The sequence below is a fragment of the Lissotriton vulgaris genome, chromosome 11 (assembly GCF_964263255.1).
Source record: "Lissotriton vulgaris chromosome 11, aLisVul1.2, whole genome shotgun sequence".
Lineage (NCBI taxonomy): Eukaryota > Metazoa > Chordata > Amphibia > Caudata > Salamandridae > Lissotriton > Lissotriton vulgaris.
The window spans coordinates 908,374,613-908,392,571 of NC_141699.1; the positions used below are offsets into that span (position 1 = coordinate 908,374,613).

General features: G+C 43.5%; 1 protein-coding gene across 15 annotated transcripts in view; it reads left to right on the forward strand.

Annotated features, from left to right (window-relative positions):
* The window catches only part of TRIP12 (thyroid hormone receptor interactor 12), a 1,206,981-nt gene that overhangs the window by 141,208 nt on the left and 1,047,814 nt on the right, over positions 1-17,959 (forward strand). For 11 of the 15 annotated variants that reach the window (XM_086944047.1, XM_086944048.1, XM_086944050.1 and 8 more), the window contains exon 4: positions 5,914-6,039. The exons of the other annotated variants lie outside the window; for them this stretch is intronic. In XM_086944047.1, coding sequence (XP_086800173.1) covers positions 5,914-6,039 — 126 coding nt within the window. The remainder of the gene's footprint in view (positions 1-5,913; positions 6,040-17,959) is intronic. 15 annotated transcript variants of the gene reach the window in all.

Below are 17,959 nucleotides of genomic sequence, written 5' to 3' on the forward strand. Positions count from 1 at the left end.
GTTACCCTATTAATTTAAGAATGAGAGTTCCATCTTATCAAGTGCCCCTACTCTTTGTAACCCAACATAATGTACTTTGAGTCAGCCCAGTTATCTGTTTAGCCAGTATATCCTCTTATCTCCCCACCCTGTTAGTGGCAATCCCTGGGAAGAAATATCACCTATCATCTTGTGATCTGAATAGAACCACAAGAGAGGAACCTCTCAAAGTAGTTTGCCCGCGGACATTAGTAACTCAGTGCGCCCTCCCTTACTGCCTATACTAACCCCATGGCAATTCGGCTCTCCTTGCCTCTCGGCGGAATAACGACTCCCTCTCGACCTTCATGCAGATAGGCGTATGGCTTTTGCTCACTCCAGTTGTCCTATTTAAACATTGTTGAATTCACGGCTCCTGGAAGAAAGCGCGCCCGCCCGGCAGCGTGCAGAAACGCCTCCACGCTGCTGCGGGGAATACGCGCATTGTTGTCCAAATTAAAAGGGCGATATCCATGCATGGGATGTCACGTGTCCTTGTCGTATTTTAAAGGGCAATGGACTATTGTTTTAATACTAAGGGTCCCACATGGTTCATCTAATCAATGTAGAGCCCAGAGAAGATATGTCTATCGATTGGCCCATATAGTATATCCTTTTCCAACTATATCTTAAGTTGTAATTTATAGGATCAAAATAGCTTAACTAGAAAAAAGCGATATTATGAATACCTTTTCCAGATATTTAATTTCTCGCTGTCACTCTGGTTTCTACCTGTCCGGTTTTATATGGCATGACCGATTTTTTTTAATGTTATACTGGTACAAAAAAATGAAAAATAAAACACCTAAAAGCGATATTGTCGCCTTATCAGTAAAATAATTTGCACAGTAAATGTTAGAAGAAAACACTTTACAATATGTTATACAGCTGCCCTAATGACCCCTGACTGATTATTAAACAAAACACGCAGAAAGGCCAAATGAAGACAACTCTATATAAAGTTCTACGTAAGAATCATGCACGGACCTTTGCAGAATATTAAAACGTGAACAGATGACCCGTATTTTTCTCTTGAAATGATGGTACCCGTAACTGCCACACGAGAGAGAATATTGTGTAAATATTATTTGGTTCACTAAATCACGAATTCTGCCATCAGAACAGGGGACTACCAGTCCATACATGCCAACATTTAAAATAAGCATTTGCAATGCAATAGGTCTCGCATTTACGCTAGTTTTAGCTATTGCCATTGTAAATGATAATGACTTTTTTATTTTGAAAACCTTTATTATATCTTTCAACAAAAAGTACAATAATAGCCCTACAACCACAGGGGCTGGTCACCACATGTAAGCGATACGTATCAGGAGTTCCAATAACACAGCTCTTCAGCCGGCAACCCTGGGGTTCGGCAGCGGTAAAGGATATATGATGCATTTAAAATATTTCGGATCAAGGATATACATAAGGTTTCATTTTACATTTAACCCCCCCCCCCCCAAGACAAGATAAAGAAGATACAGGATATCCGGAGCCTCACACTCGAAGGTATAATAAATGCGGGTAGGTGTAGGACCAAGTTGAAGAAACAGTAAAGACGCAAGCGCGTAGAAGTTCACTGAGGGTGAAGAACAAAACTACCGATCTCTCATCGTAGCCGCCCACCCCAGACCCCGCCAACTGGTATACTTCAGGATGAAACCGAAAGTACTGCTACCGGACCCTGCAAGAAGAAAGAAAAAAGGAGCCATAGAACACAACAAAGGCAAAATAACAAACCCCCACACCCCCCACCCTGCACCCCTGCAATGGCTACGGCCTACCCCACTAGCAGCATGCCTGTCGCCCAGAGGAATACCCTAAAAAGAGAAGGAAAGAAAAAGGGGCCATAGAACAAAACCAAGACAAAATAACAAACCCCTGCCCCACCACCCTGCACCCCTGCAATGGCTACGGCCTAACCCACTAGCAGCGTGCCTGTCGCCCAGAAACGTCCCTAAAAGAGAAGAGAAGCGGAGGAGAGAGAAAAACACACTCCCGGACTCCCTTACCCCCCACCAGTTGCGACCACCCCGAAACAAGGTCAAAATAGAATACAGCGAAATACCCAATCAATCCGGGGAAGCATAATATATACCACCCGACTCCCGCACTTTACAGGTCACAATCCCAGCAGTAGATTAAATTATTTTTCCGAACCCTGAAAAAACACAAGTAAACCCTGGCCAGTACGAATCTTCACTAGAGCACTTTTAACCCAGACCACAGCAAAAATGGGAGAAGCAAAGCATTCATAAAAGTTCAAGTCAGTATGAGCGAACCGAAGAAAGGATAAAAGTTCACGATATCCACAAAGCAAGCAAGGAAAAGCATGGAAGGATGACAAAACTCTCCAATAGCCACAGGAGATCTCATTGAGGCACTCAAGGTTGTCCATAGCGATATTCAGCAGGATATGGCTCAAGCAGGGGACGCTAACAATGTTCACGGGCGCGCGATCTGTCTTATAGGGATCAGCAGCGCACACGGAGTCAGGCTTTCGCACAGGGTCCTCAAAGTTGAGCAGAAAATGTTCCTTGGGTAGTACAGCTGGCTGAGATGATGCCAAAAAGTCGCCGTTCGGTCTCCGGTGAGGATCATCCACTGTTACCAACAGTGCCTGATAGTTGGCGATTATCTGTTTGTTGAGTGCTCTAATGGCCGCCATTACGGCATGCAACGGTGGTGTCTTCTGTCCCCTCCATCTCCTCTCGGTTAGGGACAGAACAGGATGTGAACCCCGGAGGTCGACTATTCCGGGGTAGCAGCCACAACCGGAGCAGACAACAACAATGGGCGCTCTCACCTCAGGATTTCTGCACCTTCGCCGCTGGTCAGGGCTCCCGTCCGCACCCCCCGAAAGGCTTGCGATGTCTCCGGGCATCTGATACAGGGCCGCAGCAAACGAGGTGTCACACTGCGGCGTGTGCGGTGCAAGCAGGATATGAAATCGCCGTTAAAAATAGGTAAAGTGTGTCTCCGTTCGGGAGACCGGACGAAGCCCAAAGTTTACAGCCGATGTTGTTCAACTCCAGCCCAGATGGGTTGGAAATCGAGGCCCCGGCTTCCACGCTGAGGTAGGCCAAGAATGAAACACTGCGTATCTTCGTCACCCGATGTGGTAAAAAAGTTCGGGATTGCGCCTTCAGATTCAGCCACTCCTCATGTACACGGGAGTCCTTTGGGAAAACAGGATAACTTGCAGGATATACGAGCTGCTGGCGGAGGTCGGCGGAGCCGGGAGCTTATGCGGCCATCTTGCTTGCTAGCGTAGCTCCTCCCCTCGACAATGACTTTTATTTATGTTTTAAAAATCAAAACATAAATAAAAGGAATTGTCATTTACAATGTCAATAGCTCAAACTCACGAAATGTGAGACCTATTGCATTGCAATAGCTAGTTGGATAAGGTGGTGCCTCTCACCCATGCCTCATTCTTACCAAAAGTGGTGACCCCATCTGGGTAAGTGTGTCCCGCTGCTCACCATTTTTGCTTCCCCGCATCCCTCTAAGGAAGAGGAGCATCTCCATCGCCTGGACCCATAAAGAGTGTTGTTCTACCTTGACAGCACTCGGGTTCCGGTGGATGACCAAGTCTTCGTATTACGTGGTTGCTAAAAAAATCTTTAAAAAAAAAAAAGGCCTGGCAGTTCAGAAACTAATGTTTGGCCGTTCTCTGTTTTTAAGATCTGCTACACTCTAGCTAAAAGGCAACCTCCTGAGGATTAAGGGCCATTCCACCAGGGGGAAGACAGTAATCACTGCATTCGCTCGTGGTGGTCCAGTTCTGGATATCTGCCAGGCAGCAACATGGGCATTTCTGCACACGTTTGCCAATGCTTGGCTATCTATTCAAAGGTAAGGGATCTTAATCTAGATGTGTCTATCAGATGAACAAGTTACTTACCTTTGGTAACGCATTATCGGGTAGATACCATATCTAGCTGCAGATTTCCTAGACCCACCCATGCCTCCCCGCTCTGCTTACTCATTTTATAGGGTAGGGTGGATTCTTTTTCAGAGCTCTGATTGTGACGCACAGAGCTCTGTTCACTTCAAGGCTTTGCGCTTCTGGCATAGAAAAAGTGAAAAGGAACTGACGTTCACACACCTGGGTGGCTCCTATATAGGAACTGTGTTGTCCTAACTGAGGTGGTTTCGTCACAAGAAGCCGTACAGAGCCACCCGAACGCATGCAGTGGTACTGCTCATGCAAAAGTTTCCGGATCCAGTCTGGCAGCTGGGAAAATTCAAAGTAAAGGAATTTGCAGCTAGATATGGTCTCTAGTAGATAATGTGTTACTGATGGTAAGTAACTTGTTAATTAGTGAACATAAATTGAGAGGAATGAATTAACACATGATTTTTTATTTTATGATGTGAAAAGCATGATAAAATGCAAAACTGTATTTTTATGTTTTTTGGGAGAATGAACACTTTAAAAGTAGTGGCGGCTGCTCCAATTTAAAAGTGGTGCACCAACACTAATGCGAGGGAGTGGAGAGGGATGTAAGGGGGAAATAATAAATTAAATCACTAACCTGCCTGTGCTCCTCTCCCTACGCTGGTGCACACTGCCCAGGCTCCCAAGGGCCAATACAGATGCTGCTGTCATGCGGGTAATACTATTTACCAGCATGAGAGTAACAGTGATTGGCCTGAGCGGGCTGACTTGAAGCTCGCTCAGGCAGAGGTAGTCTGTGCCTGTTCTCCACCCAGCTGTGCAATACAGCTTGGGTTGGAGAAATAGAAGTGTGCATGTTGGTTTGGCCGTCCTAAAACGATCGGCCAAACCGACATGCTCACTTACATTGCCAACCACTCCTCCTCCATGCTACTAACGTGACGCTCCATCAGGATGGCCCTGTCCTAAGATTCTGCTGGCAGTTGTATTTATATAGTGATTACTGGCTCAGTAAAAAAAAAAAAAGAGAGAAAATAATAAAACAATTTTATTTTCAATGTGGTTATGCTTCTTTGTCATAACGGAGGAGAGCTGTCCCTATTTAAAGGTGTTATCTAAAATGGCAGCCTCCTTATGTTAGCATAGCCGGAGTGCGGCCGAAATAATTGACAGCGTCACAGTATAACATTGCTATATGAAATAGCCTTGGTGTACTGGAGTCTGGTCTTGGGGGAAAGTCTAGCAAAGAAGGTGAGTTTTAACGGAGGGCCTGCTCCATCATGCCAGCACCCCCCTCGTTCAGGTGCACTGCAGCAGGCGGCAATTTGCGGCAGCATACGTATAAACATTGGAACTTCATTTACTTGGTATTGGTGAACTAAGCTTGCCTTTTTTAGCCTTATGTATGTATTTAAAAATATCATCTGTTACATGTGACCTGGTAGAACGTCCTAGTGGTATACGCCTGCTTGTAAGCCTCCATTGGATATGTTAATTCTAAGTCTTCTAGATATAGAGATTAAACTAATATGGAATTCTTCTTTTTTATTTGAATCATGTTTAACAGGGACTAACTTAAAGCCTTTGCTACAGTTCATTTAGTTGTCACAATTTTTGTCTAATTTAATAATTACTTTATTTTACCCTTTGTTTAGTAATGGCCATTTCCTCTCCTGTTTTTTGCTACTGTTAAAGTGATACTTCAGTTTCCAATGTAAGATCATCCTTGTTCCTTTCAAGAGATATCTAATACTCTCCAAGAGGACTAAGGTTCTTTGTGGTTATGTTAACCATTCATTCTTCATCACAGAATAGAGTGACTGACACTAATAATTGTATGAATATATTGGTCACACTTAATATCAACATAGTTGTACATATGAAATATTGAGCAGATTCTTATCTCCTGATTCTATATTTAAGTAATCTAAAGTAATTGGCTTTATTTGCTTCAAATTTATGATAAGAGTTTACTTTTCTGCTGACAGGTCAAATTTAGGGCAGGAAAAGCAAAAAGCAGTTAACCCTCCTGAGAGTAGAAAATCGATTTCTAAGTCACCCAAGGTGCAGACTCATACACCTCCTGGGCAACCAAAGGGAAACGTTTCTAAAAGGTAACTTTTTTAAAAAAGGTTTTTGAATTCTGTGTGCAATGTTTTGCTTGCTTTAATGGGTAGTTTTGGGTCTCAGCACAAAGTTAGGCTAAACACGTAGTTCTTCTATCAGAATCTTTATGATGTCAGTTAGTAAACTAGAATTACTTTGTATCTGAATTCTTTCATTGGTAGGTCTGTTACATTTGCAAGTCTTGATTTCAGTAATTCCTTAAGAAAAACATATGTTACCTTATCATGTAGGGTTATCTGTATGCAAACTTTCAATAGATTTAACATTTTTACAGTGTCTCAAAAAGCTGATGGGTAGAGCGTGGGAGACTCCTGGAAATGTTGGAAAGTTTTGCATTTATTGGAATGCTCCTGCTCCATGTCCTCATTCATCTATTGTTTATTGGGAGTATTGCCTACAGTCTTCAGCAGGAATGTGTATTTGAATATTTTTTCTTGTCACTTAGAAGTTATCAGTCCCATTAAAGACACCTGGGTATCTGTCCAGCAGGTCTTTCGTTTCCACCCAGGAATGTTCACTCTAGAGAATAGGGAACTGAAAATTTTCCTTCTGAAGAATGAGACTGTTCTATTACCCTGATATGGGAACATCTTCTTATTTTGTATTTTTTCTAAAGTAGAGTGGAAATAGTGCTAGAACTTATAGTTAATCGTTCAGGGAATAATGTGTTTGTAGGCTTGCTCCTTTATCCCAGCCTGGTTGATTGTTATAAAGAGCCAGGGGCTTGCTTTAGAACCTACTCCTCTGCTTTGACATCTCTGTACTGTGGCACTATTGCTGAGAATGACTCATTTGACTTTCACACTTCTGGTGCGTATAAAATGAATTCAAATTGGCAGTCTTCATCTAATATTGTGTCACAAGCCTTTGCTAAATTACACAAAGTGTGATTTTGTGTATTTCTTTTGTCCTCTATTTGAGTTTGAGTACTGAAAATCTGGTTAGGTGCGTTTACTTTGCCATTTGCAATGTCTGCTTAAACTTATGGTGGTTGAGTTTGACCTCTTTTCTAGAAGCACCTGAAGATTCTTGAGGACTATTGGAAGGTTTTTAAATTTGAGTTTCAAGGTCTACGACAAAACAGTGAAGGGCACGTTAACAGAGTGTGCGTCCATACATAAGTGAAATATTCTCTATATACCTGGAGGAGAATGCAACCTGAAGTAAAAATGCCACAGTACTCGCATGTTTCACATCACAAAGTGTCTACACATCTTCCTAATTTTTTCTCCACAGATTTTCATCAGGAGACAAAACCTTCCTGCAATGTCTACCATAGACAACTAAGATTCAGCTGTTTTCCTCCTCATGCGTCCACCTCCACTCTGCAAGAGATACAAATGAGTACTCTATGGCATCAAGTAAAACGTCCTCCAATGGGCCCCAAATGTTCTTGGGTCTGTAAGATATGGGTATCTGCTTTTCATAGATCTCTAGCTGCTCGTTGCAATAAATAAGGGTGTGTAGCCACCATTTCCTGCTCTGAGCTCTGCCTCTACCCCTGCAATATGCCACCTGATGCTGTGCTATTAATTGGGCTGTGGCCACAACTGGTCTGCAAACGTTTGGTATGTCTTTCACCCTCTAGCAGTGCAACCATGGGATTAATTGGCGGCTCCTTACTGCTTCTTTGAAAGGGCAGCCAGTACCTTCCCAAGTACGTTCAGACCGCCTTACAACTCAATGCTAAATGCTGGAAACTCGCCCCAGGTCCCCCACCGACTATAGGCTGGCTTGGTTTTAACAGCCTGGTGGAAAGACAGCTTGTACAGCACACCAGGCGGTATATGTGGGCTCTGCAGTGGTACATGAAGTCTTGAGCTCTGCATCAAGGAGACTCTCTGACCACAATGATTTTGGAGGTGACTAAAAGAGATCTTCAGTGGTGGTTACTGGACCTCGTTTGGGTTAGCGGCATACCCTTCTCCCTACCCCACCCAGAACTGACATTTGTGCCTGATGCTTTCCTTCTGGGTTGGGGAGCCCACTTGAAAGAGGTGGAGATCAAAGGATTCTCTTCTCTGGCAGAGTCCTGGCTCCATATCAGCCTCATGGAGCTGAAGGCCATTCACTTGGCGTTTAAAGGCTTCCATCCGTCGCTCAAAGGAAGGAAGGATGGTATAGGTGCTAATGGCCAACACCACCTCCATGTGGTATTGCTCAAGCAGGTAGTTGGGGTAACTAACCCTGTGGCAGAAGCCACAGCACCTGTGGAAGTGGTTGGACCATCACATAATTTTCTTGGTGGTGGACCATCTGGTAGGATCTTTGGATGCCATGGTGGATAAACTCTGCCTCAGACGCGTAGCACCTCAAGAATGGCAATTGCATCCAGAGGTGGTGCAAGGTCCCCCCACCCCCGTAAGGAGAGACTTGGCCTAATCTATTCATCACAGTGGAGCAGGTGCATGTCAGTAGTGGTGCTCGCTGGCGTTTCCAAGAGAAGTCTAGTTAGGAGACTTGCTCCGCTTAGCGTGGAACTCGGAAGAAGATCAGGACTGATCAGGCCCAAGAGATGCTAGTGGCCCCGGTTTGGGCATGGAGAAATGCTATTCAGAACTCTTGGGCGAGAGCATCTGCCCTTCAATTGGGCTACCTCTCCTGTAGGATCTGGTGTCACAGCAAAAGGGCAGGGTTCTGCACCCTGGCCTGAAGAACCTTCTGCTTGCTCCATAGTCGGATGATGTCAGCTTGGCAGCCAAGTGTCCCTCGGCATACTGTGTACGTCAGTCGTTTGGACAGGTTTGTAGCTTGGTGTGGCACTTCAGATATACCCACGCCAGGGTAAGTTATGACGTTGTTATTTGTTTGGTCTCTTGCCAAGCAAGGCTTTGCTCTTGCACAGTTAAAGGGTACCTTTTAGCTCGTTCTGCCTTTTTGTCGTTGCCAGATTAACACTCGTTTTTAAATTTCTTTTTTGATGTGTCCCTCTCCTTTTGTCATGCCACAATGGGACCTTAAATTAGTCCTCACTTACTTGAAATGTTCTCCGTTTGACCACTTCACCGCTGTACGTTGCAGGTTATCAATGTAAAGATTGTGTTCCTTGACACCTTAACATCTGAGCAGTAAGTGAGCTTCATGCTCTTTATTAAATGGCTGTACACTACCTTTTCCCCAGACACACTGGTTCTGCTGTTGCTAGCAGCCTTTATACCCGAAGTTGTGGTGCTGAGGCAAATTGATCAAACCATCACCCTGCAGTAGTTCTATGCTTCAAATTCTAATGAGAAGGGCTATATGGGTGGGACCCCAAAAGAGCACAGAGCTTTTTTGTGTTTCTTGCCAGAGAACGCCGAGGGGACAAGCAGCGCTTTGTGGGGTTTGGGGTAGTAAAAAAGGCAAGACCTTGCAGAAATTGACTATTTCCCCTGGATTGTGGTCTGCAATATGATCTGCTATGCACTGGCCAAAATACAGTCTGCAGCAGGAATGCAAGCTCATTCCACCAGGGCGATAGCTGCTACCTCAGCTTTGGCAAGTGGAGTTCCTATCCTAGACATCTTCGAAGGCGGTTACATGGACGTCACTCCATACTATAACAAATCACTACTGTCTGGACAGTTGGGTTCGCTGAGGAGGGACAATATAACCACTTGGTCCTGCAGGACTTTCTGGTTTGAGTCCATTGACCGACCCACCTCCAAATATGTACCGCTTTGTTATCGATTCAAAAGGTGAGGAATCTGCGGCTAGAATGGTTTATCAGAAGAATAAGTTACTGATCATCAGTAAAATCTTTTCTGGCAAAGATTATCAAACTACACCTTCCTCACTGACTACAAATCCATTAATAAGATCTCAAGTCTGGGTGTAGTGAAGGTTTATTACAATTCATCACAGTCTTACTTATTGCTCCTTTTCTTATTACTTCTGCCCCTCTGCAAGCTTTTTGGGACCCCCTCCAGGATACATGAGCGCCTAGAAGAAGAGAGGAGGAAATGGGAAGGAACTTATGCATACTGTACGTTTCTTAGGAAAAGTATTCCTACCGATGTACATTATAACATTATTTTGGAACAACGACCACCTGTAAATATCAAGTCATCAGTTGAAATAAAACACGCCATTATCAAACTAATAGGGCCTCCTCGCGTCTATTGCCGCCCGTCCCTCCCACATGCCCATTGTATCCATCTAGGAAGGAGAACTTTAGCATTAAGAACCCTAACCTTTGTGACGGCCTCGAAGGCTTGCACTGGCGTAAACATTAATAAGTTTCCCTTGTGAAAGTGGCCGCTCTTGAAGAATAGCCATCTGTACAGCAGTCAGTATTTTCTCAGTGGTTGCAAAACGCATTTCTGCAGAGGAATATAGATGCGATTTACATGCAATCCGCACGCTCACCTTTGTTAAAGGTGATATAGGTAAATCCAAATGAACCTGCTATGACACGGATGACTAAGTTTGTGGTAGTTACACATGTATGTAAGTGACGCGTTGCAAGTAAGTCAGATTGTAAAGATCTGAGTGCATCTGTGTCTTTTTATCTCGAATGAGAACTGGAAAAATCGGGGTTTATCAATTCATAGTGATTTAATTCATGGATTGTGATCAATAGCTACAAAACTCTGACCTCGGCGGCTTACTTGGAAACAACTTTCTCAATTTTTTATCAAAAAAAGATTGATGGCTCTGCGTTTCGGCAAATTTCCAACTCTTGCCAATAAACCAACTTGGAAGCACGTTGAATCTATTAAATGTCGTTATACAAAGGAAGATTTAATCCACATAAAATGCCATTGTAGAAAGCTGAATAAAGAGCGAGTGTCCTTTTTGAAGAATATCTTTCTGGTTAAAAGAATTCGCACATGTAGGACAGCAGTTATCGGAGGTTAGGACTCAACGGCTCCCCAAATGAACTGTAAGCTGATAAAGTTTCTGCTGCCCTTTGAAAATGGATTGAAAACAAATACATTATTGGCTACTTAAGTATTATTAGGACAGAGGACTAATCCTGAAGGTAGCCAACAAAGCCCTCCTTCTGACCTCCTGTAGCCCCGAAGGAATTGGCGTACACCGCCGGCGGAGCACGCCGGTAATCCGTAAATTTCCCAAAGTTCAGTACGCTCTCAGTGAAAAATCCACACACCAGCTCAAATTCCAAGGGTTTTTAATCTGAAAAACATGTTTCGGCTTCCCTGAAGCCTTGATCACGTTCAATGGAAAGTGCCCACAATCGTGTTAATAAAGCATTCGGCAATCAACAATTCACATGTGAGGTATAAACTTAATAAAAGGACTACAAAGGCGTCGTGCCTTACACCGAAATTAAGCCGCCATGATGGAATGGGACAGTTTGCACATATTCAACAAAATGTTCACATAAAGTGCATAAACATGAGGAGCAGGTGTTTAAAAAATATATCTACATAGAATACATATAGAAAATCTAGTGTTGATAGTGTCTTGTGCTAAATCAAATAAAAGTTCAAATAAACTTGTATTGTATTTCAGCTACGTGTAAGATTAGCACATGTCTATCTTGTGCCCACGGCAAAAACCCACTCAAACTCATTCATTTGGTCAACAGTAGAACACAAAATAATCTTGTTAAATGCATTTCCTCATAGTTTCTATACATATGTTAAAATAAAATTCAAATAGTGCAATCATCTCAGCTTGATAAGTTAGTTCATATCAATTTTGTGCCCACTCGGCGAGTAAATACTTAAATTATTCTCATTGGCCAGAAGGCACACATAATATTCTTGTTAAATACTTTACATCATGTATACTTAAGTATGTAGATTAGACCAATCTGCATACTTATTGTGATACTTGGTGTGGCCATCAGTTCAAATGAAATTATACCCATGTAAAATACATGTTTGAATTGTTCACTGTCCAAGTACGGCATCAGTCCCATATCCTGTCTAGAATACTTGCACTTCGTTGGTCAGAATGCTGATCGTATTACAAAGTGCTCGTGTGGTGAGGAAAAAGAGGATGGTGTGACCCGTGCTTAAAAAGATACATTGCTCAATCAAATATTTTCCTGCTGAGAGAAAAGGAATCTATTGATAATAGAAAATACAGTCCCGTGAGTGCCACCAATTAAAATCAATACATTTTCTCTCGTATGCACTGCACATTGAGGATATGTGATGTTCTAGGAAAGAAGGCAAAAATAGGTCTAGAATTCACAAGTGTTCCCAACTAGTCATGTTGATTTGAAGAGAATCTAGAAGATGTACCTATGTGTAGGTTAATGGTGTGTCCATCAATGATGTAATACACTTAAAAGTAAAATGTATTCCCTTAAGTGTATTGCCAGTTCTTCATCCTGGTTGAGCCTACCAGGTTCTTTGGTCTTAGATTCTCTTTGTCTTAGCTTTAACATTCTGTTACCACCTCTAGGATTTTGTTTTATCTGCTCTAGAATGAAGAATCTAACTTTTGGGGTGTCACAGAATTGTTTGTCCCTGTAATGGCGGGCAACTGGATATTTTTCATCGTTATTTTTGATTGCCCGTAAATGTTCTAAGAAACGTTTTTTAGCAGCACAGGTTGTACTCCCTATGTACCATCTTTCACAGGGGCTTACTATAACAAACAACGTGTGTGGTACCGCATGTCCAAAATTGTTGGACCTCCATGTGATTCCCGTTATACTGAATATCCTTTGTGAAGACACTATTTTTGCAGGCCTTGCAATGGCCACATGGAAAGAATCCCTTGAGGCCATGTTCGGAGCCTACCGCATAGGTGGTTACGTCGCTGTGGACAAGAAGATCTCTTAAGCTTTTGCCTTTCCTGTAGGTGACACTGGGTCTATTGGGCAATTCATCACCTATAACTCTGTCGCTCTTGAGGATGTTCCAATTTTTTGCCACAATCCTCTGTATATTCTGTGATTCAGCATTGTAGGTGAGAATCAATCTGGTCTCACTAGCCACTTGCTCATCTTTTTCTTTGGTCTTGTCACTAAGAGTGTCGGGTCTAGTTATAATATCTGCCCTTTCTTTGGCTTTCTTTGTTGTAATAACGGCCCCCATGCCACTGCGGTCCTACTTCAGTCGGTAGCAGCGGTACGAGGGGACACAGTGTGGCGATCGTGGACGTTTGGAACCTACCTTGGAGACTCTTGTACCACCTACCTGCGAAGTGACAGCGAGCCCACACCTAAGTGCAGTAGTGTGGCTCACTGGTTGGAGGCGGCAGACCCGAGAGCAGAGGACGGCCCGGGACCAGGGTTCGATTCCCGACGCGGCAGGTTTCTGGACCAGGGTCAGCGGACTCGATAATTCTCTCGCCTCGGTGCCCACTCTGATCAGCGATCACACTCGGCAACTCTGGGCATAAGCTTGCCTCATCTGCACGAACGGCCCCACCAGACTGCCGGGGATGCCTGGTCTCACCCTGGAGATACCCATTAAGGGACCATCTCTCAGGGAAGCCAGGAAGGGTTTCGCAGCGGTCGAAGCGCGGAGATACTCCTCCGGGAGTCTATCCTAGCGCTATATAAACCCACAATTAATTAATTAATTAATTAATTATGTGTTTTCCTTGCTCCCCATGCCGCCGACCTGGAGACACAGCCATGATGTATTCTGGGAGTTGCAGTTGGGACATTCATGCAACGAGCAACAGGTGCGCTGAAACATTTGGGGAGGGGCATTTAGGGCACGCTTACATAATTACAGCAGCAGTATTGGGTTGACAGGCAACAGGACTCTACGCAGTGCACTGAAGAAGGCTTAAGAACGATACGCATTCGCCGCTACTGTTTTGGTCCAAAATAAACGTGTCTCTGTGCTGTGAAACCCCTCTGGCCTCTGATAGCTTTCTTTGAAGTAATGTATCGTCCTATATTGCCGCGCCAGCCAGGGACGCGGAACAGATGGCCCTGCTGCACAAAGAGACCCAGACTATAATCTGGCACCACGTTGCTTGTCGGCGTTTGTTACTCGGGGTACCGAGAAGTCCGGAGACCACCGGCTGCGAAAAACAAGTACTGGAGAACGGAGGTATTTCACCTCCTGTAGGGGTTTCTATTGTTGTAATGACGGCCCCCATGCCACTGTGGTCCTACTTCAGTCGGTAGGAGCGGTACGATGGGACACAGTTTGGCGATCGTGGACGTTTGGAATCTACCTTGGAGACTCTTGTACCACCTACCTGCAAAGTGACCGCGAGCCCACACCTATGTGTTTTCCTTGCTCCCCATGCCGCCGACCTGGAGACACAGCCATGATGTATTCTGGGAGTTGCAGTTGGGACATTCATGCAACGAGCAACAGGTGCGCTGAAACATTTGGGGAGGGACATTTAGGGCACGTTTACATAATTACAGCAGCAGTATTGGGTTGACAGGCAACAGGACTCCGTGCAGGGCGCTGAAGAAGGCTTAAGGCCGAAATGCATTCGCCGCTCCTGTTTTGGACCAAAATAAACGTGTCTCTGTGCTGTGAAACCTCTCTGGCCTCTGATTGCTTTTTTTGAAGTAATGCATTGTCATATATATTTTCTCCCCTCTTAGTTGTTTCATTGAAATTGATTATTTTATTTTTATGTTTAGGTTCTTTTATCCTTGTGTGAATATTGTAAAGAAAATTTGTTATGGTTTTAACTAACTAAACAATAAAGATCAAATAGTCAATAGTGATTTAATGCGCTGTGCTTAAGCAGGTATGCAAGTTCTACCAATAAGGAATCCTAACCAGGATTGTAATTATTTTTGCGATTTGTTTGGAGGTTGCAGTTGTGCGCATTTCTCTGAAAAGTGAGGAGCAAGCCACTCCCCCTCATGATTAAGTTACTTTCCAAAGAAAAGGACACTTAGAAAAACTATATTAGATTGCTTAAAGTTCAACTTATAGCCAGTGTCCGCAAATCACAATGTAATGCGAGCTACTCTGGCTAAATGTGGGTGTAACTCATTGTCCATCAGGTTGATATCCTCTACATAGGACAGTGTGTTGTGGTCAATATTATGTAGAATGTACACTATACCGGCAGCAAACAGTCGTGGACTGTTTTTATATCTCATGGCTAGCTGTGCAAACCGACATTGAAATCAAGCACCGAGCAGGCTGTCCAATCTCTGCTTTCAGGTGCAAGTTTTTTGCAGAAAAAACAATGTAAATATCCATAGTTTTGTATTTTTTTACATATTATATTACTAATTGCTTTTACTTTGTGTGTTTTGTATTGGAAAAGTATGTGTGACTGTTTAAATGTCTATAGTCTAACACTATGCAATTATACCCTGCTACCTCCAATTGGGATTGTAGTTCCCTAACCGGTGCTTTAGCATCTCGTTTAATGGGGTATTGCGGTTGCATTTGTGGGGTGGACCTTATGGTTATAACATAAGGAGAGTCCATATCCCAGCCTACATGATTGTGATCTAATGCTGGGGATTGTGCAAGAGCCCATTGTGTTGCATAAGCGTGTTTGACTTCATTATGGTCAAAATAAAGGAATTCCTATCCTCACCCTATTAGGGATGTTTGGCCAAAACTGCGGGCACCATTTCACCTCCGCTGAAAGCATGTTGTAAGGCAATGTGAAGTTCTCCCAGAATATTACCCAAATGGTGCTTTGTATGTCACCCTCAATTTGTATATCTAAGTTATATAATCTATCTGGAGGGGCTACACTACACGCCTGTCTAGGGTTTCAACTGTAATAATGGTATCAGCTGCTTTTGCTGCCAGAAACGCCTGGCGATTCTGGCGCACTATTCTGACCTCTGATGCGCTGTGGAGGAGAGTCACCGCCCAACCCCTGTTCAGGAGGAGGGTTCTCTGTGTCTGTGGCTTACTTTGCCGTTACAGCTGCAACTTGCTTTTTTTTCAATGGGGTGTTGTATTGAGAAAGATTTTCCTCCTCCTTTATCTTCACGTCAGATGAGCATTGTGAGTCCCTCTGTTTTTGTGTGCTCTTCCTGTCTGCAATCGGAACACCCTCCTCTCATATACTGCTTGTCAGTTGAGTACTGAAATATGATACCTGTCTGGAGCCTTGAATTGTGTGTGATCATGCAAATTGCAGCACCTCTGAGGGCTAGAATTTCTGCATGATTAGGGGGGGGGGGGGAGGGAATTGGCCCTTAACTGACTGAACGATTACAGAACTTATATTAGGCACTGAAGGAATTGGGCTTGCCCTGGTAGGCCAGCACTTGCTAGTACTGCCAACAAGGTGAACAAAACATATGGAGTTCAGTGTATATATATTCTAACCAGACCAGCATATTATCATTGTAGCTCTTGAGCAATGAGATTCGCTATATTGGGGAATTGTATGTAACTAGCTAATGTTGGCTAGATAGCCCTGTCATTTAAGGGGACCTGTGCGTACTGGTGCAAGTGCATGCGGATAGGCACCTCAGAATCAAGTTTGATGTTCCCAATGTGAATGTGGTATTCTTAAGAGCAGATATACTCTATATTGTGTTGGTGTTGCAACAACTGTGTTCATTAAATGTATTGCTATTGGCATCCGCAGCCGTAAAGTTTACCCCAGAATAAAAGACTTTAAAATGATAGCCGTTGTGGGCTTCCACTGTGAAGACGGTCACCTGCATTTTGTAAGGCCATGGACAGTTAAATGTGCATGGACAGCAGGTCTGCAATTAGAATAGGCTGTGGCTGCACCATGATCGGACCAGCAATGGAAAGAAAGAGCAAACACAAAAATGAGTTTTCCTTTTAAAATTTTAAGCTTGGAAACCCCAACAGTCAAAATATGGTGCTTCCTAAATTAATCCCCAACACCGCGGACGTCTCCAGTGGTAGGTGTAACGGTTATGAATGGCATGCACAAGAACTAATCAGGAGACCCATGGATAAGTACCAGACCATCTTTGGTAGTGCTATTTTGCAGGGATTCTATTTGGAAACCAAACTGTCCGTAGGACCACAAGATGTCAGAATGTAGAGGCTGAGTCACCATAACACATCAGTAGCCATGGGCCTAAATTCGACTAGCTTACAGTGCCTTACCTGCCCTACTGTCCTTCCCAGAGTAAATGTAAATTAGCAACCTAGAACACAGCACTCTAGTCCCCAAGGGAACTGTGGAAATGGACCACCACCTTTTGTTTCCTTATTTAATCGTGTCCACAGTAAACTAAAGATAGAGACAAGGAAAGTTAACAATATATATTGAAACTATTGTGCTCTATTATGAAGCAACTGTGCTGCGATTTGAAAACCTATACAACTGAGCAAAGTAATCAGCATTATAAGGAAACTGTATACAATGAAAAGAGATTATCATGGCAAAAGACATCTGCCTAAGTCTACCCTCCCTACTTAAGCACAGTGATATATCCGTGATCACTCTGGGATTAGAACTGGACCCCATACCTGCCATTTGTCATTGGGTGGTCTGCATCTCAGTGTTGCGCAAGGCTGGTGTGCATGTTCCAGCACCTTTACTCTCTTCTAGAATCCTCCTTTGTTTTCCAAAGGGCAAGTCTCACTTTCTATGATAAGTGCCATGCTAAAACTCAGCACCTGTGCCTCTGTGTTATGTCTAAATGTTAGGATATGTTGCTGACCGATCTCAGGAAAACCGAGCACCATATTGTTCGACCTTTTACTAAATGTTCAGACTGAATGCCAAGAACTGAATAAAAGCATGTGCAGTGTATTTCTAAAATAAAATCATGGCACAAATAAAACGTGTTATGCATCTGTGCTAAGCAGCCTACAACGTGATGTTAGGCTAAAATAAGGCAGAATCATAGTTGGCCCTAAAGGGAATTTACTACACTATAAAAGGTGGAACCCAGGCAGGAGGGATGCAAACTGTCCTTGTGAGGAGCATATCCTAAGGTAAGTGGCTGTATTTTGTGTTGAAGCAAATGCTGCTTTCCTTTTCCTATGACCATACCTTCTTGCAGCACAAAGAGACTTTAGTCCCTGAATTCACTTTTTGACCACGTGACTATAG